Below are 23,616 nucleotides of genomic sequence, written 5' to 3'. Positions count from 1 at the left end.
GTCAGACTTCATTTCTGGTTTGACAGATGCCGTGATCTTACAGTGTAGCAGAGAGGTGCCCTTGTGTTTTCTTTTAACACTGTCAGCTAGCCACTGGATTCCCCTATTCCAGGGCTTGCCAGTAATAGAGATGTAATCATATTTTGCTGCACAGAGTATAAAAACATCCATTTTATTATGTAGAAGCAGTCTGTGAGTACATGAGCAGCAGCAGTTTTAACAGCTGATTGCTTGTTCTGATTCTCAAGAGCGAGGTTTTACAAGATGGCTTGGTTTAAGAGCAGCACAGAGGGAAAACTGTATCTTTGGGGTGTGCTCTGCATCAAACAGCCTCCTTGTACACAGGATATTGGAAAACGAGGTACATATCATGCACTTAAAATAGAGCCCTTTGAAACTGGCACGGGATACTCAGTCTTGTCCGAGTATCATTAATCACAGTTATGACTCTCAGACAAAACGAGCCTCAACTTCATGTTGCTTGTTAAAATAAGAAATGTGCATTTCAGTATTTCATTTTCAGCTGCACTCACTGCACTTCATAGCACAGCCAAAACTAACGTATTTGAATCATTATTTCACATTTATTTGGACAAATTCTGTATGTATAGTATTTTTATAACAAGATGGCTTATTTTGACTATATTAAAAGAAAAAAATTACTATAAGTGTCTGGAATGCAAGAAAAAAGAAGGATTTCTTACACTGCAGTGCACGTTCAATGTGTGATTCTGGAATGCAAGAAAAAAGAAGGATTTCTTACACTGCAGTACACGTTCAATGTGTGATTTGAAATCTGACTGCAGTCACCCAATAGCTTCTTCTCTTCCAATTTCTCTGCTTTATTTTTAAAATTTCTTTCCTTTCTTCTTCCTTCCTTTCTTTCTTTGTATGTCCATCTGTCTGTCTTTCCAAAGCCCTCTACATAGTAGGTTTTCAGACATAAACCTGCCTAGCACAAACCTCAGTTTGGCTGTAAGGCCAAGCCTCTGTAAGGCTTTCAGCCAGTAAGACAAACAGCACTGGTGCAAATCTTACTGCACCACTGAACTGGAAATTCCTTGCATGGATACAGTGATGCAGCTGCACAGGTGGCTGAAATCCCGGGGTAACACAGACCTAAAAATAAGGCTCGCCTCTTTAGCCAGAATTCCTCAAAGGGCAGGGGCAAGGATAAGGGCTCAGGGAACAAGTTATGCAGAGCCCGAAGGGGTGATAGTGCTAAGCCAGGTCTTGGGGAGGTGAGGTTGGAGCTGAGGTGGTTGAAAAAGGGATGCCTACGGGATATCTAGGAAAGCCAGACACAGCAAGTCTTTGCCTCTGTAGCAGAGTCAGAGCTGACTTTTAAGGCCCCTCACGCTGCCTTGCAAAGCAGGTGCTTTTTTTTCCACTTGTGTGGGGTCAGAGTAAGCTTGATGCCAAATCGCAGGATGTGACACTGTCGTTTTTAATGCCCAAGTAAGGTGGGGAACTCATCTATCTGCTTCTGCTGACAAAATAATCATTTGTTTCTTGTGAAGATAAATAGTCCCAGGCATAAGAAGCAGCATCAATGCAATACCACTACCCAGTCATCAGGAGAGACATGGTTTCCAAAACAACTGTAACATGAGTGGTGAGTGCACGCACAGCCCAAATGCTGTCTGAAAAAAAGAGAGAGCGTTAGGCTGCTCTAAGAAGGTTGTAGACATTGAATGAGTGCTGGAGCAATGGCAGGGTGAAGGAGAAGGTGGGCTTCCAGTTGCCTCTTGGCAATGCTAAACAGGAGAAAACTGTCAAAAATGGAGGGATTCCTGTTCAGGCTGCGGATCTCAGGGCTGAGAAGAAGGGACCTGCCTGGCGGGGTGGCTGATCAGGAGGCCTTTGTTAGAAGCTCTCAATTCCTCATCCACTCTGAAGTCAAAGGCTGCACCTCAGAAGTCTATGCAGTCTCTTGCCAAGTTCGGACCACAGTGCTTCCACGTGCGGTGCTGGGTGCTGGCAGGCACCGTGCTGCGGAGGGGCGGAGGGCAATCACACGGACAATCACTTCAGCACAGGCACCAGCTATAAATATAGCACCTTGATGTCACTCATATAAAAAGCAACAAGTGAGAATTAAATAATTTCTGAAGAACAAGTACCAGCCTGGGACCAATGGAGGGCATCTATACCCTCTTGGGGAAAGGGATTCTGCTAAAACTAGTTTTTTTTTTTCTTTTCCTGAAACAGCCACCGATTGCTTTATTCTCTGATACATGTCCTCATGGGAAGGGATGATATATTAAACTGCTTGACACAGTTTCAAATTTGAGGATGACCCAAATCTCGGTACATGAAAACTGCCAGATAAACTTTGGGCTGACCAGAACGGGCAGGCATTGCCTTTTACCTTTATCAAGTTTGAATCGATGGTAAAATTAAGTTGCAAAGATTAAATGCAGCTTGCTGGTCTTTGTCAGCAAGGGGGTTGGGGTTCGCTGCCCTTTCTTCTGTCATGCATCTGCGTAATGCCTTTGGTGTCCTCAGCCTGAGAGACTTCTAATTCATATTTAAGGAATTATTGTGAAAATTGCAGTACAAGGGCTATGACAGGAATCCCAGAGAATACTTGCTCCTTGTCAATGTTAATTAATTAAGCACTGATGCATTTGACACTAAAATCAATCACGCCCACTTATACTTAATAGGAAAATTCATGGCTGAAGGGATCCCACGAAGCTGGGGGAGGGTTTGGGGCACGAGGAGATGGGTTTCTAGGCCATTCCCCCCCTATTTGTGGCAGAGAAACCCCCCAGGCTCACAGCTCACAGCTAGTGAGGTTTCGACACCCGTTTCTCCGGCTTCAGGGAAATTTCCTTCAGCTTTGCTGACCAGAGGCCGCGGGCGGGCAGGTCACGGCAGGGCTGGGAAGGCCGGGGAGCCCGGCGCTGTGCCCGGCCGGGGGCGCGGGTGCCGCGGGGAGGGGGTCCCCAGCGGGGCGGCGGCGCTGCCCACGGCTGAGGGGGGCTGCCCACGGCTGAGGGGGCTGCCGCGGAGGAAGGGGTGCGAGGGGAGCGGGCAAACCGCCCCCCGCGCCCCGCTTTCGGGGGGGGGGGGGTGCCGAGGGGCGGTAAGGCGGCGCCCGGCCCGGCCCCTCAGGGCGGGGGGGGGGGGCGGCGGCGCATGCGCGCGGCGGGGGGCGGTGACGGCCGGGCTCTTCACGCCGGCGCCGGCGAGCGGCAGAGGCGGCGGCGGCGGCAGCGGCGGGAGGGCCGGGGCCGGCGGGGTGAGCGGCGGTGGAGCGGGTCCGCCATGGGGACGCAGGGCGCCGGGCGAAAGCGGCTGCCGAACCGGGAGCGCCTGACGGCGGAGGACGATGCGCTCAACCAGATCGCTCGCGAGGTGAGCGGCGGGCGGCCATCGCCCCCCCCCCCCCGCCCTGTCCCCCCCCCCCTCCCCGGGCTCCCCCCGCCGCCGCGCACGCGCCCCCGGGCAACGGGCACGGCGGCGGTTCCAGGGCAGGTTGATGAAAGGCGAAATAAAAATCGCATTCGTCTCAACGGTGCCGGCCTGTTTCATGATCCCGGGGCATCGCTTAGGTCTGGAGCGCTTGAAGTGTTTATCCGTGAGGAAAAGGGCGCGCAGTGCCAGCCGGGCAGAAATCCCTCCCTGCCTCAGCCCCTCCGTCAGGGGAAATTAATTGTCTGCTGCTGCTGAGGCTGGTGTTAATGACTGAGAACCGGAAAATAGGACACTCGTGGTTTTTATGGATACGTATAAATGAAAAAACGTAAACCAGAAGACTGCAAGGTGATGCTAGATATAGGCATAAGTGTACAATCTAACTTGGAAACTCGCTTATATTTAATGAGTTAGGCTTGCTGCTCACTAGACACTTCATTGTGCTTGATCTGACTTTTAAAAAAAACAGCTGATGGCGGTTTTATTTCTGCCTCCTTATTCTTGTGTACAGTTGCATTGGTTCAGTGGTGAATAGGATGCCATGAATTTGGCTTTTATGTTTACTAAAGCTGACAGATTGTTTTGCATCCTTTCTCCAACAGTCTTCAGTGGGGGAGATGGGTAACCCCAACCTGACATTGGGATGAGCGGCCATGGGGTTGTTCTTTGCCATGTCTAAGCTGATCCGATGCTGCCTGCTGCTGAAGGTGGCCATCCTCTTCCCCTAGCATGGGTTTTGTATGTCTCATCTCTGCCTCGTATTGCTCTGACCCCAAGATGGGTTACAAGATAAATTGCTCTTCTAGAAGAGATTTAACTCTCCCTTGGTTTGCTTTCCTGAATCGCGGTCACAGCAGGATCAGATGAATGCCGATGTGCAGCTTATTTTTGGTGGCAACTGGCTGTTAGATTGTTAGCTGTAACATTGCGCACCTCAGATAGTATCACTAATGGCAGCCCTGTCATGGGGAGTCTTTATTGTTCTTGTGTACCATTTTGAAGTGGTTTGTAGCACCTTTGGAGTATATGCAGTAGGCTAATTTCTGTGTGAGTGATTTGGTTAGTGTGTTTCCAGAAGTCATGTTTTTGTGGCAGTGTGGTGAGAAGATGGGAAAGTTCCTGGGGATGGAGTTTGAGGTAGGAGGACATGAGACATTCTTGTCCTGGACATAAGATAGCAAGTAAGAGTGATTGTGCTGTCTAAGAGTTTGAGTCATGATAGCATCTTAGGAATTGCTTTGGGATGAGGGTTTAAATTTCACAACTGTGTTCTGGCTGTGGTGTCACTTGATCAAGGAAAACGTCAATCTGTAACAGGGAGCCTAGGTTGTCCTTCTCTGTTGCACGTTTCTCTCCTGCTTTTGCTTTTCTTTAGCTTACATACTGCTTTTCACTGTATTGTGAAGTGGTTTGAGGCCTTATATATTGTGTTGTTTTGTGTGTTGGGTGGGTTTTTTTGGTTTTTTCTTCTTCTGGGAATTGTTTAAAGGACAACTCCATTTGGTCAAAAAGCCCAACACAAGCATGTCTTTTATCTTTTCCCTTGAGTGCTAAAACTGTGAACTGCCAAGTTCAAGGTTCAGCATTTTCCCATATTATTTTAACTCTTTGCATTACTCTGTTTTGGGTTTATGCACTTACAATAGTTTTGTTGTTTACTGCTCATTCTCCACACAAGGGATCCTAGATGAATCCTTCCATGTGATCTTAAGAACTCTTAAAAATGTCAAGTAGGCCTTTTGTCTCTTCCTAATAAAGATGCTGGCAGTCTTCAGGTTGAGAAGGGTACAAGGGTTACTGATACTTTTGCTCTTCCAGCCTTCCTTGCAGGTGTGTAGGCAAAGCTGAGACATAGACATGTTGCATTTATGCATAGATTTTCACTCTTCTCTTTCCTTTGGTCTTCCTTTGTTATCCAGAAGCCACAGGTGCTTGCAAGTTATTAGCAGATTCTGGGATCTCATTTTGCTATGTTGAGATGGGAGCCAAAAAGAGCATCCAAACCAGATTTATTCATAGAGGTACTTTTACCTTGGGATCTCTGGGAGTAAGTTGAAATGCGTACATCTTCTTTTGGAGGAAAGCCAAAAGAGAGGACTGTGCTTTTCCGTTTGTATTTTGTAATTGTCAGAAGATCGTGAAAAATCCGCAGTTCTTGCTATACTGCGTGCTTCTATAAGGACACCTTAAGACTTGTAAAGACTCTCTTAAACTCCTGCTATTTGAAGCATAATTTTTTTTTAATTTGCAACCAGGATGTCTTGCTGTGTATGTACAGTCTTGCATAGACCGAGAGCCTTGCGCAGTGAAGGCGGCAGTCCTCGTCCCCATGGGATGTGAGAACGGTCTTAAGAGGAAGTAACTAAGCAAGGGGAAGGAAATTGAAAAAGTGAAGCACGTTGTAGTGACAGTGTTTTAGTAGCAGTATTAGTAATGTTAAGCAGTAGTAGTAAGTTTTAACATTTGAGGCAATTTCTGAACTAGATCAGCTGCAAGTAGTTTATCACCTTGTACAGACCTGTTTAGAGCAGAGGTAGAAGGTACAGTTACTGTAAATCACCTTGTTCATCAGGGAAGAGTAGTACTGTACCACTAAATTTGGCTGTTGAGTTTCTGACTTACATGGTAATTAAATGGATGGCAAATATGTAAATATAGTTAAAATAAGAACATGGTGTTCTGCATTTCTGACAGACACAGATGACTGCCACTTAGGATTTGCTGTACGCACACCTAGCTTGTATTGCTGAGGTTATTTTTTCCGGGTGTCAGCTCTTACAGATGAGAGCAAAGCTGATCAATGATAGGCTTCTCTGCTTTCAGACTCGTGTTGACGCCAGTAGATTATTCTGAGTTTAGGTCAATGGAAACTTTTGGGCTATTTTATTCCTCCCTGTGAATACATGCCAGCAGTGTTTGCAAAATCTAGCAGTTTGATACTTCTCGAAGTCTGTGCCAGCACAGCCAGCAGTAATCGCGTACGCATACCGTGCAGTCATCTGTCCGTTCTCTCGGGCTGGTGTATGCATGGTTTGGGAAGACAGAGTCCTGGGCTGCTGAACCTTACCGGGACTGGTCTCCTGCTTTTTTTCCTGCTTGGGTTAGCTGGGTTTGATGTGATAACTTGATGTCATTTCTAAGGAAGTATTTTTTTCCGAACTCCGCTATGCTCTTTGCTAGCTACAGTAATAGTTAAGTGTTATATGAGCAGAAAGAATTTTGCAAATCCAATGAGGAACTGCCATCTGTGTAAATGAGATATGTCTCTTACAGGCAGATAATATTAGTTACTGGGGTTTATTTTTCTTGAATGAGGAAGAACAAGGTCAAGGTAAATTTCTTGTTTTTATTAGGAAAGCCGTTTACACCTTGTCTTGCTAATGTTTTGTAAACAGATGTGTGTTATACTGCTCAGAAAAACAATCCTGCCTTGTATAATCTCTGTGCTAGAAATCTTCTCTTTTTCATCCAGCAATTTACAGAGTAGAACTCTTTAGCTGGTAATTAATTTGAAGTCAGTAATTCAAGCAACATAACTTTGTTTCTACTATTAAAGAAAGTAATGTTATGAAGGTTGCTTCTTCATTCTTTGTACACTGTATGTCACTTTCAGAGTTTCAAGAACTGTGACCTACGTGCTTAAACATACATAAATACTATTTTTTAAATAACTGTCATTATCAGTTTATGGGCTGTAAATTTGATTGTTTCACTGAAGCTTTTAGTTTGGGCACTGACTTGCATTCTTAGTGATTCAAAAATTGAAATGTTCCACTCTTATGGAGGAGCAGAAGTGTAGCTGACTAGAAATAGCTCAAAATGCAGGTGAATTCTGTGAAAGCAGCCAGCCAGCTTTACTGGCTGTAGTAAGAAGGCACTAAGTAACTTCAGAAGCCCAAATGGGAGTTTCAGGGCTAGTGAAGAGATGCTGTGATCATTCTATGTGGAATCTAAAGGCCTGGCTTTTACATTCAGGGGATAATTTGAGGGAGAATTCTCTGGTTTATACAACAATTCAGGTAATCTCCATAAATAGAGATGAAAACAATTTGGTAAAAGTCAAAGCTAACACAAGCGGAATGGATATTTATATATGTGAATGCAAGCCACGCAAACTTTATTGAACTGTTATGCAAACCAGAGCATTTAAAGCAGCATATTTTTTAAGGATATACTATGTAACACCAGTGTAAGATCTGTGTGCCTTGTTAGTATAGTGGTGGGACTTTTTTGAGCAGTATGTGGCATTTAAGAGACGCATGGAGACTTTCGTAAGCCAGATAAATATTCCAAGAGAAGCCCCTAGAAGCAGTCTGTTTTATGTAGCACCAGGGGCTTGTACTTGACTTATTTTTTTTAATTTCATTACTTTCTGCCTTTACGAGCGTTAACGTATCAGCCCAAGACAACAAATTATCTGAAAAAACATGCCTGGCTGTAGGTCTCTCTTCTAGAATAGAAAGTTATGAAAGCAAGGGGTGCTCATGGAGGGCTTGACTCAGCCTGGTTGACCTAAATATAGGAAGGAAGGAGAACTTTGTAGGCAATGCTTGCCAGTAGGGCGTGGAGAATTGTTCCAAAATTGTGATGATTTTATGTAGCAAATGTGCTGCTCTTCGTTGAACACTCCCTTTTTCTAATGTTTTATGTCTAAATATCCAACAAATGGCATTGGTTTCACTTACAATCCTTCTCAAAGGAAATGTGTGAAGGAGCAGCTTTGGGTGGTTTAAAAAATGAGACAAAAATCTTAAGACCCATCTCATTTTAGTTAAAGGGGTGATTGTAGCCCATCTCCCGATGCACAGTCTGCTTCACAGCATGCCTATTGCAACTTTAAATAATTAGTTGCCTGTTTTTGTGTCCACTCCTGGCCTGAGTCCTCTTCAGCTGTTCTCTTGCTGTCCCAGGAAACAGCTGTTTAAGAACTGTGATTCCTATTTCAGTCAAGCAAGAGACTACTGTTAGGATTAACAACATGGGAAGCCCAGCCTTTTCCTTTGCAAGCCCAGATGCTGAGCTTGTCTGCAGGATGTAAGACTAATCATTACCTCATCTAGAAGGATGTTTTTCCAGGCCCGTTGCTGGATAAAGTTGGAGCTCAAGTATACTTGCAAGGCTTTCAACACTGTTCAGGTTTTTTTTTTTTCATCCTTTGGTTGCAAGGGGCATAATCCACATACCTTGTTTCACAAGCCCAAAATGCTATTTGTCCCTCTTGTCAAGTCAGCAGCTTGCCAGGAGCAGTGAGTCTAGCTAGACATAAGCAGCCCTCATAGGCAAACCTTAAAATAGCAGCTCTGAAATACCAGCTGTTGTCTCGCTTGTGTTGCAATACTTTTTTGGGGAGAAGTTGCCCATTGGAATGGTGTGTGGGGGAACTGCAGTAAGCCAAATATTCCTTCAGATAGTTGTAAGGTGGCTTTGAAAGTTTTGTGGGGTGGGTTTTTTTGTTTGGGTTTCTGTTGGTTGTGGTGTTGGAGGTTTTTTTTTGTGGGGGTTGGGTTTTTTTTTTTTTTTTATTTACCAGAGATGCTTCTGAGAAGGGAAAGTGCCTGGTCATTTCATTGGGGAGCTTTCTCTGCTTCTGGTGTTATCTGGTGCTCTTGCTCATCGCCCTGAATCTACTAGAGATGAATAGCTGGTCTTGCACATAGTAGAAAAATATCTGATGTTTGGGCTTTCATCACACAGTAAAGGTAAGTGAAGTGCTTACGGGCTTCTTATGGGAAGACATCTGTAACCATCTACTCCCAAGATGCTCTCCTTTTCTTTCACCTTATTTCAGTTGGGGAGCAAGAAGTAGGCTGTAGAACTTTCCCAGCTTTAGCTGGAAAAATAACTGGTATGTGCATTGAAATAAGAATATTGCATCAGGCAAAAATGTATTTAAAAAGCATTCATATGGGTAGGCTTGGTCTTCAGTCTTGCAAGTTAGTGTTGGCCAATTCCTAGTGAACACGTTTTTCATACCATGGGTAACTGAGATAAACTGCAGCGATCTGCACCAGAACAACTTAAGGTTATTGTGATTGCTAGATTCCAGCCTAGCATCTTTGCCTGTAATTTTGTTTTAAACTTTTAAAAGTAAGATGTTGTAAGGTAAATTGTTGCTGGTGAAGAGCTGCTGTATGCTTCTTCATCCTCTACCCTGCGAGTAGTGTAACCTCTTACAGGAGAATGAGACTAGCAACTGGAGACAGTAATATCTTAAATTGAGTAGTCTGTGCTGGAGCTCACTTGCAGGTACTCCTAGATATTTTGACGATGGAGAACCACCAGTGTTGCTGGTAGGTAGCAAGAAATGTAAGGCACCTCTCAGTGGCCTAGTTGTAGAAGCTTTAACTGTTGACACCAAAGCTTGGTGTCGTATGATAAATACTAAATAAGGCAATACTTCACTGGTGGGAATTTGAAGGTTTTAATTACCTAGGAAGAGCTGATCTAGTTGCCGTGCAGTGCTTGCAGTGTGTAAGGGACTTCAGGTAGGTGGATGACTATGTGACATAATGTTCTGGTCAGGCTGTTAAAAACTACTGATTTTTGGAGGCTAGAGACAGGGTACAGAAGTCATGTGTTCAGAGGCTGGGAAAAAGCACGGAAGTAATACCTTCCCGTTGGCAGGAATGTGCCATAACTCTGACCGCTGTCCTAGTTTGACAGCTGTCCTTACCTAGAGTACTCGCTGGCTAGACCTCAGCACCAAAGACATTTCCTATGCATATTTGGATGGATTTCTAATTCTGCCTTTAAACAAACTTAACTAAGTGGCATGACATGTGAAGGGCATGGCTTGGGAAGTATTTCCTGATGAGCAGAACTAGGGGCAGTTTTATGGCCTAACCAGATGAGAATTTTGGGTGTTGACAGAGAAGATACAAGCTAACTCTGACTAACATTGTTTCTGAAATTGAGCGTTGCTTGTTTTGGGATGTGGATGTATGCCTAAACCAAAAACTGGGCAGAAAGGAGTGTATCTCTAGCTAAATGAAGCAGCGTCTCCCCAAGACGGATTTGACTTGCACATCAGCATCTAGCCTGCAATCCTGTTCTCTATTCCTTCATCCCTTCAGTGTGTCACGTTTTCCTGTAAGTGAATTTCTGGTACAGTGTGTACCCCTTTAGTGTGTGGAATTCTGAAGGGGGGGTGGTTTTCTTCAAATCCTTTGAAAAATGTTGGGTTTATTGTCAGACGTTTAAAAAAAAAAAAAAGGAAGTTTTGTCAAAACTAGCTATTTCTGGGTTAAGGAGGGATGGATGTTTTGGGTATTGAGTATAACTGCACATAAATGGCACAAGTCTGGTCTAAAACTTTGAGTGACTAATTCTGACTTGGAAGCTCCACTGAATAGATTGAAATAACTTGTTAATTTAGGGACTTAAGATAGGGTTTGGTGCCAGTAAAAATGAATGTCTCAGCTAATTGCTCATTAAAAATTTCTGACCTAGAACTGGAAAGTTGATTGCTTGGTGATTTACTTTCAGTAAAATATTCTGGGTGTGATCTGAAAAGGGGTGGATTTGTTCAGTTGCATCTGCTTTGCCCTTCTGCGTGCCTGCAGCCTGTGAGCCAGCAGCTTGGCATGGGCTGTGGTTTTATCTGCCTAAATACTACTGCAGCATTTGAGAGTTGAGCTGGAGACAGCAAACAGGGAAAGTGATCTGATAGTGCCAAATCCGAGCTGTGTTCCAGTCTCGGATGTGGTGAGGAAGCCTCTTCATTTCCTATTGCTTCTAGCTCCTTGTTGGTTTGTCACCGCTCTTTCTCACAGCTCTTTTCTCCTTCCTGCATGCTGCTTTTGTGAGTAAGATGAGAGTTGCTTTTGTGGTACAGCTTAATCCTGACACTATACTTGCAAAAACACTGGATGCCTTCTAGTTCTTTGATGCTTTGTGAGCTCCCATGCTCTTTGAGAAAATATTTAAATTTTATTTTTGTATTATATGTTGCTGTACAAGAAATCAGAGCCTTTGGTAAACCAAAATTGCCAGGTGCATCACCACAGCTGTGTTCCTATTTTTAATACCTGGTAATTAGGTAGGGCAGTGCATGTTGTCATTGGCATGTGAAGAAATGCAAAAATGGTAGTTAAGTTTCAGAGCAACAATTTTCTTTCCTCTTAGCTGTCAGAAGGTTTATGTGAATGAGAGTGCATTATTCAATTTGTGTTCAAACTTCTATCAAAGAAACAAGCAAGATGGTATCTCCAACTGCTTCTGGCTGCCTCAAAAATAGATTCTCAGAGTTGGGTTTTTCCTACCATAAGGTCGTTACTTGCAGTTTTTAGATCTAATTAGTGTCAGATTGATTTATCTTTCCCAGAACAGAAAGCTTACTGGAAGCGAGTTCCACAAAAGCAGTTTATTTGCCTGTTTACTGGTTTAGCTGGTTGGTCAGTGACTTGTGTTTTAATATTGCCTGCAATGAAGTGATGATGCCTCTGTCCCAAGCAGTCCCACTGGTGATTCTTTGCAGACTGTTCTCACAATCCCACAGATGCCTCAAGCACAGAGCTCTGCACAGACAGGGAACGTAAAGGAATAATGTTTCTTCCCTCTCAGTCTCTGCTCTTGCGTATCTTGTGACCTTTCCCTTCACCAGTATCTGACTTAAATTTAATACTGTTTTTTTCTTTGCCTTCCTCTTTTGAGTACTTCCTATGTCCCAAAATATCCTTTCTCCTAATCCCACATTTGAATACCAAATTTAGTTGAGTCTGTATCTCTTCTGTCTGCTTTTGCCAGCCTCTTCCAGTAGACAGAAATGGAATACAGTAGTATCTGGCATGCTAAAAGCTGGGTCAAGTTTTCAGACTTGTTCCCTCAGGTCGGATGGATTTCAGGCATCCCCACTTGGGTCTTCTAATTATGGAGCGTTTATCAGCTAACATACTAGGATGACAGGAGAGCAAGGAAAGGCTTTTGGTGTGCTTCACATGCAGAAAAAAATCCCTGGGCTCCAGTCTCCTATCGAATTCTTGTAGCTTCACATTTTTTTTCCCTTCACTTTTAAAACACACATCACTTTAGATTCAGGTATTTCAGATATGGCTGTTTATACTGGTGCCAATGTACTAGAGTCTTCACATAGAAACATGAAATCATATTTGCTTTTGCTGACTATGAACAGTAAAAGATAACAGGCTACTTTTTTTAAAAAAAAAAAGTGTAATCACTTCTTGTTTCTCTCTGATTGCAAACTTGAAGTTCTGTCAATTGAGTTGCTAGGAAAATAATAGATATAACTTTACATGCTTTTTAGAAAATAAGTCAGTTTAAATTTGAATGGTCTACAGCCCTATTGCCTTGCTTTGCAACTGTGCATTTCCCGTGATCTGCTTTCTCTAAAGTATCCGTTTTCCCATATGAAATGTGTGTGTGCTGGTCTTGATTTTCTTGCTTTGCTGAATGTGTTGCTGAGCTCTAAGAGGATTTACATTGACAAATATGTTGAATCAACATCTGTTGAAAATTGAAGTGGGCTTTTGGGACATTTTTTGTGATACCCAAAGGTCATGCTATTCCATTGTCTACTAAATATGAAATTTAAATCTGCCCTGTTGTGAAATGAGCACATTGAAACAGTGATGTGAGCTAACCTTTACATGAACTGTGGAGGAATCTAGGGGCTCTGGGAAATAGTATGCTTGTGTGTAGATACAAGGGATAATGTTAGTATATGTAAAAAATGTCAGTGTTTTAATTGTAGAGGGTTATACAGTGTTTTCAGTAATATTTGTACATTCTTGTCTAATAACCCTGTAAAAAATACCATTATTTGGTGAACTAGAGTAAGCAAAGAAAGGTTCTCTGTGTGTGCTGGTGAAATGCTTTTGTATCACTGATTGAATAAATATATACTGTCAGACTTAACAGCAATTTTCAGGCTACCAGAAGGGCATCTGATAACCAAGATTTTGTTTAACCAAGCAATCTACAAATTCGGCATTAGAAAATAAAGATCAATGGGTTTGTAGTGAGCTATGCTCTCACAGCAATCTATCCTAATTTTTTTTTTTTTGGGGGGTGGTCTCAACCTGTTATTACAGAAGCAAGCTTCTTGTAGAGATCTGTATTACCTAGAGTTGCTTCTCCGAGGTCTGCAACCTGTGCTGCTGGCCTAACACGTCTGCCCTTTCAGTCCTCCCATCATAAAATCAAAACAGCGTGCCAAAAAAAATAGTCTGATGTCTTGGATACAAGCTCTGTGAATACAGCGATCAGGTATAACACCTCAAAGATTGCTTGGTACACCTCAGGAGCTGGTAGTAAATCTTAAGGGAATTGGGTTTTCGCTGTAATTTCCTCTAATAGAACGTGATTCTCAAAAGGCTGAGCTTTTGCCTCTGGTTTGTCTTATCATCTGACCATTCTTGTTACTTGCCATTTTTTGAACGCAGCTGTTCCTGACAATGAACTAATTGATCAACGCAATTTGAGTGTTAAATAGACTGTGAGATTGAGAATAAAGTTACAGTTGTATCTGCCAGGTGGTAATTGCTGTTAGGGGAAAAAAGGAGCAAGCAAAGAAAGGACCTGACCAGGGGAGGGCTACCTCTATGTCTTATGCTGTTGATGTATTCTGAGTGGCGTTCCTTGGTTTCAAGAACTCCATTAAATAGCTGTGAAGGTCATTTTTGTTGTACAACTAAACAAGTTGTGTGTAGCCTGGTAGTGTATTTCAAACTGAACTAATTTGTTAGTGAAGATTAGGACACACATTCTCCAGGTAACCCATTATAGCTCAGACCCAGTTTGAATGCAGTAATCCTGTCCCACCCCCACACAAAAGCTGTCCAATTGTTTCTTAAACAATGCTGGGTTTTTTTAGCTTAAATTTTTAGTTTTTAGCTTTAATCCAAGCTGATGAGGAGCTGACCGAGAGCTTATGGGACAGGATTAAAGGGAGGGCAGGGACAGGTGACATTATAGTGGGGGTCTGCTACAGGCCACCCAACCAGGAATACTGAGTGGATGAGGCCCTCTATAGACAGGTAGGAGCAGCCTCATGTTCACCAGCCCTCATCCTCATGGGGGACTTCAGCCACCCTGATACCTGTTGGAGGGACAACACAGCAGGGCATAAGCAATCTGGGAGGTTCCTGGAATGCATTGATGATAACTTCCTTATCCAAGTGATAGAGGAGCCAACAAGGAGAGGTGCTTTGCTGGACCTTGTTCTCACCAACAAGAAGGGGCTGGTGGGGAATGTGAAGCTCAGGGGCAGCCTTGGCTGCAGTGACCATGAAATGGTGGAGTTCAGTATCCTTAGGGCACCGAGGAGGGCACACAGCAAGCTCAATACCTTAGACTTCAAGAGAGCAGACTTTGGCCTCTTCAGGGATCTGCTTGGTAAAGTACCATGGGATAAAGCCCTGGAGGGAAGAGGGGGCCCAAGAAAGCTGGTTAATATTCAAGGATCACCTCCTTCAAGCTCAGGAGCAATGCATCACAACAAAGAAGTAGTCAGACAAAAATGCCAGGAGGCCCCCGTGCATGAAGAAGGAGCTCCTGGACAAACTCAGACACAGAAAGGAAGCCTACAGAGGGTGGAAGCAAGGACAGGTAGCCTGGGAGGAATACAGAGAAATTGTCCAAGCAGCCAGGGATCAGGTTAGGAAAGCTAAAGCCCTGATAGAATTAAGTCTGGTCAGGGACATCAAGGGCAACAAAAAAAGCTTTTGTAGGTGTGTTGGTGATAAAACAAAGACTAGGGAAACTGATGGATGAAGTTCCTAAGCTACTCTCTATCATATTTGAGAAGTCATGGCAGTCTGGTGAAGTTCCCACTGACTGGAAAAGGGGAAACATAACTCCTAGTTTTAAAAAGGGAAAAAAGGAAGACCTGGGGAACTACAGGCCAGTCAGTCTCACCTCTGTGCCCAGCAAGATCATGGAGCAGATCCTCCTGGAAACTATGCTAAGCTACATGGAAAATAAGGAGGTGATTGGTGACAGCCAAAATGGCCTCCCTAAGGGCAAATTGTGCCTGACAAATTTGGTGACCTTCTGTGATGGAGTTATGGTGTTGGTGGATAAGGGAATAGCAACTGACATCATCTACCTGGACTTGTGTAAAGCATTTGGCGCTGTCCTGCATGACATCCTTGTCTCTAAATTGGAGAGACATGGATTTGACGGATGGACCACTTGGTGGATAAGGAACTGGCTGTATGGTCGCACTCAGTTGCGGTCAACGGTTCAATGTCCAAGTGGAGATGAGTGATGTTCCTCAGGGGTTGGTATTGGGACCGGCACTGTTTAACGTCTTTGGCAGTGTGGAGAGTGGGATTGAGTGCACCCCGAGCAAGTTTGCTGATGACACCAAGCTGTGTGGTGCAGTCGACACGCTGGCAGGAAGGGGTGCCATCCAGAGGGACCTTGACAGGCTTGAGAGGTGGGCTTGTGCAAACCTCATGAAGCTCAACAAAGCCAAGTGCAAGGTCCTGCGCATGGATTGGGACAATCCCAAGCACAAATATAGGCTGGGCAGAGAATGGATTGAGAGCAGTCCTGAGGAGAAGGCCTTGGGGGTGTTGGTTGATGAGAAGCTCAGCATGACCTGGCAAATGTACACTTGCAGCCCAGAAGGCCAACCGTATCCTGGACTGCCTCAAAAGAAGCGTGACCAGCAGGTCGAGGGAGGTGGTTCTTCCCCTCTGCTCCACTCTTGTGACACCCCACCTGGAGTACTGCATCCAGCTCTGGGGCCCCCATTGTAAGAAGAACATGGACCTTTTGGAGCAAGCCCAGAGGAGGGCCACAAAGATGACCAGAGGGCTGGAGCACCTTTCCCATGAAGACGGGCTGAGAGAGTTGGGGTTGCTCAGCCTGGAGAAGAGAAGGCTCTGAGGAGACCTTATAGCAGCCTGCAAGTACCTGAGGGGGGCCTACAAGAAAGCTGGAGTGGGATGTTTTACAAGGGCATGTAGTGATAGGACAAGGGGTAATGGCTTTAAACTGAAAGAGGGTAGATTTAGAATAGATAAGAAATTCTTCACTGTAAGGGTGGTGAGGCACTGGAACAGGTTGTCCAGAGCAGTTGCAGATGCCCCATCCCTGGAAGCGTTCAAGGCCAGGTTGGATGGGGCTTTGAGCAACCTGGTCTAGTGGAAGGTGTCCCTACCCATGGCAAGGGGGTTGGAACTAGATAATCTTTAAGGTCCCTTCCAACCTGAACCATTCTATGATTCTGGTGGGTTGTTCAGTGCCATTTCCCTCAGGGCAAGTTGTCTTGACATGTCCTGGCTCTTTCTGAGAATTCTTCTTCCCACGAGGGAATGGGTTGTGGAACCATAGCAAACATGAGAGGGTAACTCCTGTCCACTGGCCAGGTAAGAGTATCTTGTACATAAAAAATTTTTGAATTGGCTGTAATGGTGACATTTGAAGGATAGTGGTGGCTGTGGGGTTTTTTGTTTGTTTGGTTTGGTTTTTTTACTTATTTTTGACAGGACTCTTAAAATTCCTTGAGAAGTGTAAATTTTTAAAACATTTTCTCTGAAGTTTCTTCTGTGTGCTTTTTCTGCAAACAATGTAGAACTGGGCTCCTCGCCTGAAAAGACATGGTTAGAGTGCTGTTACTAAAAGTTTGGAGATGGATATTTGTGCTTAAAGGACAGAAAATCTGGTAAAGCATGATGTAGTAGAAGCTGGTATCTGTACTCTGCAGCATACAGCTGTACTAACAAGAAAAGGCAATTTCACCATGCTTTTTTTTAAGGTCATTTCTCTGGATATCAACACTGTTCCTTAAATCTGATTTGCTTAAGCAGGTTTTGGCATTTCTTTGGCTGATGTTACAAATCAAGAATTTTGGCTTGTATTTGAAGTGTCCTGACTCTTCCATCAGAATATAGGTAGCCTGAAGGAGAGCTGCAGGTTACTTGTTAATAGCAGAATATTGAAGTTAATGAAAAGCACAGTTTCTCTGCAGGAAGGTGGTACAACTTGAAGAACTGCATGCAACTCTTTCCCACCTAGCTATCCCCAAACACTTTTTACACGCAGGTAACAAATGGTCCAGTGCTTACAAAAGTATAAAGTAGTGGGGGGCATGAAAATGGTTTTTGTTTTATAAATAAAACATATACACACATTTACTACATACAAGAGAACTATTGTGAAAATTATCAGTCTCCTCTGGTGATGTCTCTTGTAGGGTCCTTCATACAATCTATGTACTAGACTTCTGATCTTCTCTAGTACTTATGATGCCTCTAGGTCCTTTTTTTTTTTAAATTGGATATAAACTCAGTGTAGTTGAAAAGGTAATGAAAAAAGTGTCTTGTAACTTGTAACTGTGATACTGTAGTCCCACAAAACATCATATTGTAAACACAAGAAAATGGGCTATTACCAGATTGCTTTATTAACTCTAATCAGTCTAAAGAGCTAAATTTAATTAAATCTTGTGGATTCTCATTCTACCCATGGAAAGGTGCACTAAAGGTCACCTCCAATTTTGAATCTTAACGTTACATGTAAAAATCTGTTTCGTCCGAGAACAGGCATTCTGAAAACTAGATATGTTAAAAATCCTTCCTGCAGCCTTTGTCAGTAGTCAGTACAAAAATTCATTTCACTTGAGTTTTTGACATTAAACTTGAGGACATTCCAAGAACTTAACCACGGGCATGGCAGGAAATCCTGCCTAGCAGCCTTGCAAATCCAAGTGTTGTCTTGGGAAGGCCTGCAGACTTTTATAAAATGTATCACGGGTAACTGTTTATGCCTAGATGGTGGTGGATGGAAACTTTAGGTGGACTTATTTCTATGTAGGATAAACCTCACACTCTTCTACTAGTAAATACATGAAGATTTCTTGGATGTGTCTTCAGATGTGTTGTTTTTAAAAGGAAAGGGCATGGGGAGATGGAGGGGGAAGAAGCAAAGGCTACCTGAGGGAAAGGTCTGATTGCTGGTGCAAAGAATCAGCTGACAAGGTGTGATGCTGCAGCCCAAGATCATAGGCAGATAACATTCTGTGTAGTATAACTTTGTAACTCCTGAAGTATTTTGTCTGCTTCTGTGCTCAAATGTTTATTTCTACTGCTTTGAGTGACATGCTCTATGAAAGGCTTTTACTGACTTAAATTAAATAATCAAGTGTAAGTGGTAGGTGTGACGAATCTTTCCAAAGACTGGATCATATTTTTATTTCTGTTCCACATGCAGTCTTGTTCCTTGCTAACATTATGCTGTGCTTTGGTCATAGGAAAGTGAGTCCAAAGGAAGACTTCTTTTTTTTCCCCACCCAGGAGAACTTGTATTCAGTGTCAAGCAGGCCATATTGTTCAGACACACTGTGCACCAGATACCCAGTTTATATAGAGAAACAACACACTCCTAATACTCTCTTTAACGTGCTAAGCTTGACAGAATTCCATTTGAGATACAGTAAGTGGTTATTCTAGCCATATTTGCTTGCTGATGAACACTGAGGAAAAGAGGGAAAGTATGGTATGGCAAATAAGGGCAATCAAGATATTTAACATCATAGAATTGTTTCCTTCAAAATATTATACTTGCTTTAGAAATGACTAATACAGTAGTTATGTGATTTGTTTATTGTCAGACTGTCTTCAGTTTGCTTTTGCTTCAGTTCTACAACAGAAATACAGACAGACTGGGTGCAATGAGATGTAATGTTCATCCTAATACTGCCAAACCAGGACAGCTGTATAAATGGATTTAATTTCCAATTCTGTAGCATTGTAGTGAGTTCTGTCTGAAGTGTGACCTGATTGATACAGAGAACACCTTGGAAAGTACAATAGTGAGATTTGTTTTTATATAACATAATGGGTCTTGTTGACAGTCTTCTGTTCTCTTAATTATTAATTTGAAATAACTTCTCTTGCACAACTATTTTTCAACCAGGCCTGTTTTTATAGTGCATGAAAATACTTAGGCTGGGTGGGAGTCTGCGATAAATATTTTTATTCCCTAAATGATGGCTCTTGGCCAACTTCTGCACTCTTACTCATCAGCTGCTGGTCTTAATTTTGTTGAATTCAAACTTTTTATCTCTGAAGAGCAGAAATAATTATTTATGCATGATTCTTACTCCTGAGTGTTTTTTCATTAATGAGATGCTGAGATGCCTTGGTTCTTGAAGGCAGTTCATTCACGAGCCTGGCTATGCCGCTGCTGTGTTTGACACTACAAATCAATATAGGTGTTAGCTTCCAAACATCCTTGTTTCTTTCTCAAGTTTTACTAGAGCTGGAGGTCCTTGAAAGATTGTATGACTGGCAAGGCTCAGTACAACACTCTTCCCCCCCCCCCCCCCCAGTTTATTTTAGATATAGGCTAGTTCAGGGGCATGAGAGAAAATCATGGTAATGCCATCAAATGCTTCAGTAGTCAGATGTCAAAGTACTCGGCATTTGTTTTGCTTGAATGATTTTTAATGTTAACTACTTTTAGAAGATAATCAATGTTCTGTGCAACTGCTTTCTCATTTTCATGCATCTCATGCTTACGTCAGCTGTCTTCAATATGGAATATTCTAAGCTCATCAAATCAAAAAGTTATAGCCTTTTTTTGGTTACACTTAAGTGAAGCGCAGCAAACTACAAGAGCCTGTCTGATTCTGTTGTCTGGTGCCTTTTTCTACCACAGCATTGTTGGAAATTCCAGGGGAAAGGGTTATGGCTGGAATGGAAGTGGAGAGTGAACTTTCCTCACTTGGACATTGACTCAAACCAAGAACAAAGTGTTCCTGGCAAAGTACTATGGGAAAATCTATGCTTCTGGGGCAGTCAAATGCCACATTTTACAACTGCAACGCTTATTCAGAAGGGGAAAAAAGGAAAAATAAGTTGCTCATGCAAAAAGGGGAGGAGAAAAAGGAAGGAGGTGTCTTATGCCTTAAAATATCTTTGAAAGCAAAGTGCTGGTGTTGATTTTAACAGCTCTTTGGAAGCTGTACCATCATTAAGGGAGGGGGCATGATACTGTAGGTCCATCCAGTGTACTGGTAAAGCAGTACTCTTACAGAAGAGATGGGAGAAAAATGGTGCTTAAGTCTTGCCTGACTAGTGTAGCTGTGAGAGCGGCACCCAGTTATGGTGCATCTTTATCCACCGTTTCTTAACTCCCAAGCAGTCGCTTCCCTCACCTTGCTGTTTCCCATCGTTTGAGAGGTGAAGCAATGCCGGCTCTGGCAGGGCTTTCAGCTCTGCCGGGGCGATGCCTGTGGTTTAGCTAAGTAGGGCCTCATAGGAATGAGCTTCCTGTCCTAACGGTTCTGTCTTCTTCCCCTCCCTGCCACTGACTCATGCTTGCAATCAAATGACAAAGTTAACTCCATAAAAGAGAAAAAATAATAACTTTTCTGTGAACGCAGAATGCCAGAGAACTGGTCTTTTTTTTTTTTTTCCTTCTTTTTTTTCCTTTGGAGTTTGTGTTTTGCCTCAGGACTAGAAATGTACTAACCAGTTGTTCAGGATGAAGTAGGTCAAAATGTGAACTGACTCAGTCTCTCCAGTTCAGGTGTCACAGGCAGGCAGCAGAGGTTTTCTGCATGTGCATGTTGCTGTCTAATTTGCAGTTCCATTCTGAAACAGATTAGAGATCTGCAGCAATTTTTTGGGGTTCAGCATCTTGGACATTAGTGATAGCATTACGAGAAAGGCCTTTTTCTTTGTAGAAGACCTGTCTCCCTGCTTGGATTTGGCAAGATAGGAAGCCAAAACTGAAGGCTTATTGAGATGAATTGACTGAAAGGTTAACCTTGATGTAGCCAGTCCTTCACCTATCTCCTTGTCAGCATGGTTTTAATCTATTGTTGGTCTTTAGCATCCGAAATCTATTATAAAGTGATTACATTGGATGGAATTGCATTTTGCAAACCACAGCCCAAGATCAGCAAAAATTGCACTGGACCTACTTACTGTGAGTATAAGCCTTCCTAGTGCGATGGATGTTGTATTATGATAATTCTAGAAGACATGGTCTAGCTTTAGAAGCAATACTGATTTATTAATAAAACCTAGAGAAAATGAGCTTTTGTGCTTGGAAGTTTTTCTGCTCCTCTAGTACATCTTCTTTTCAGTATGCATTTGAGAAGTTGTGCCCCTCCCCCCTTCCCCCCCCAAAGTTTGGCAAGTTCAAACTATATAACTTTAAATATTTATCTCAGAAGAGAATCAGTAGGACTTGCGAGTTAATGAATGAGGTGAAAGAGTAGGCAGGACAAGCCAAGAGACTCTTAATAATTCTGGCTGCTTTTGTATGTAGTGTACCTTTTTATCACTGTGTTTGGACTGGAGTCACTTCCTCACATCCAAGATTTTTGGCATCCTGACTCTTCTCTTGATCTAGTTGTAAAGGCTTTAGACCATGATTGTTTAGCAGTAGTCTCAAAAAGCTTTTTGAAAAGAAGAGCTAGAAAAACATCCTGGTAAAGTTCAGGAGCAGAACTATCTGCTTCATCTGTTCCTCACGCTCTGAGAGCGACAAAGCTAGATGTGGGAAATGTGTGTGAGCAAAGTGGGCAAGGTCATAGATCTGTTGCTGGCAACAAATGGCATACATCTCTGAATGGGCTGTGTAGGTTCGTGTACATTTACTTCTGGTAAAAAGACTGAATAACTGAAAAACTAGATTAGAGCTTTCACTGTGATTGCAGTTGAGTTTTCCCCCCTTGTAGGAAGGCTGAAAGCTTAGCTAATTTATTTTATAAGATCATGTTGCAACCACTTGCCATCTGAAGTTACAGCTTTGTCAAAAATGACAGCTGAGAGCTGAAAAACCTCATGCATCTGAAAGAGGAGGAACTCATGATGCTTTTCACTGTTCAGACGGTGGTAAGGGCTTATGCAGGATTTTCTGATGACACCTCCCTGCATTACAGATCCATTGTTAACACTATCATATAGTGGAACCAGGTTGTAGTTTTGCAAGTTTGGTCTGTGAGGGTGAAGTCTGTGTGATGTAGTGAATCTGTGCATAACAACTAGAGTTGAACCAGCCTCTGTACTACCAGTTTGAGATCTCCCTGTGGACTCCCTCCTTTTCAGTGTCTCCTTTTCCCATTATGACAGTCCCCCTGTAGACCCCTGATGCTTGCAGTCATTCAGTTGTCACTTGGGGCTAGCTCCTTGGCTAAAAGCTAGATTTCCTAATTGCCACAAAATGTGAGTTGAGGTCCAAGCACACGTGGAAGTACGATGACATATAAAAAAATTTGAGAGTAATGTCAGTTCTTTCTGATGCTTTCTCAAAGTCCATTTCATATCGCCAAGTGAATTTTGGGATTTGCTGGAACAAGAGGGAAAATATAGACTCTTATTTGGGTGCTAAAGCTTGTCTACAGAGATGTTAATATTTGCCCATTTCAGCTGCTTGTCGTGTTGAGTGAAGTAGCTCCATCAGGCTGACCAATCAGTGTGATAGATTATCAAATTGATTCGTAAAAAAAAAACCAAAACACCAAAACAAAAAAACCTGTGATTTGTATTGTTAATTACTGCTGACTCTTATAATTAAAGTTAATAGCCTTATAAATATTCTGCAAATATAATTAAAGGAAATCACATGTTAGAGAAGTAAAGATTAAGTTGCTATGTTGGTGAGGACTAGCAGAGTTCTGTTGTAGCAGAACTATGATTTGAGAACAAGACTTCACAGATAAAGTGGCAGCTTTCTGGCAAAGATTTTATTGATACTTCTTGTTTGAGGAAATAATGTTATTTACATACCTTGTGCAATAAAATTAATCATTGTATAGAATTTTTTCATAATAGTAAATATGCTAGGTGTACTTACTCATGTAAATAGTGTTTAATTTCTGGAGTGTAAACAATAATATTCAGATACACTCTCCTAATCTGTGTAAAACTGTAGCTTTAGACTGTCCTAGTGTGTCAAGTCCTTAAAGCTGCTTTTTGTGATGCAGTTTGGCTTTTCAACGCTTTCACACTTTCACACTTTTTCAACACAAATTTTAATGGCATTGAGTTGAAAGTGGCTTTGCCTTTCATGAAAGCAAAGACTTGGTGTGCTTGACAAAAGGAAGGGGTTTTAAGATCCCACATCTTCTTGTGATTTGTGAGGTGGGGTGTGGAAATGGTTTCTAAAATTAAACCAAACTGTCACATAACTTATTTTTCCCCTCTTTCTCCCAGTGACTCTGTTACATAGTCTCCTATGGATACAGACAAGCAAGAGCCCCCATTACAGAAT

The 23,616-nt window shown here is 42.7% G+C and overlaps 1 protein-coding gene across 1 annotated transcript in view; it reads left to right on the top strand.

The window, feature by feature from the left end:
- The first annotated feature begins 3,273 nt into the window (after positions 1–3,273).
- Positions 3,274–23,616, top strand: part of LRRFIP1 (LRR binding FLII interacting protein 1) — a 113,097-nt gene continuing 92,754 nt past the window's right edge. Inside the window, exon 1 of the mRNA XM_075711187.1 lies at positions 3,274–3,363. Within this exon, the coding sequence (XP_075567302.1) occupies positions 3,274–3,363 (90 nt within the window). The remainder of the gene's footprint in view (positions 3,364–23,616) is intronic.

The sequence above is a fragment of the Pelecanus crispus genome, chromosome 5 (genome assembly GCF_030463565.1).
Source record: "Pelecanus crispus isolate bPelCri1 chromosome 5, bPelCri1.pri, whole genome shotgun sequence".
Classification (NCBI taxonomy): domain Eukaryota; kingdom Metazoa; phylum Chordata; class Aves; order Pelecaniformes; family Pelecanidae; genus Pelecanus; species Pelecanus crispus.
The sequence above is the reverse complement of the archived record's forward strand: the minus strand, read 5'-3'. Positions and strand labels throughout refer to the sequence as shown.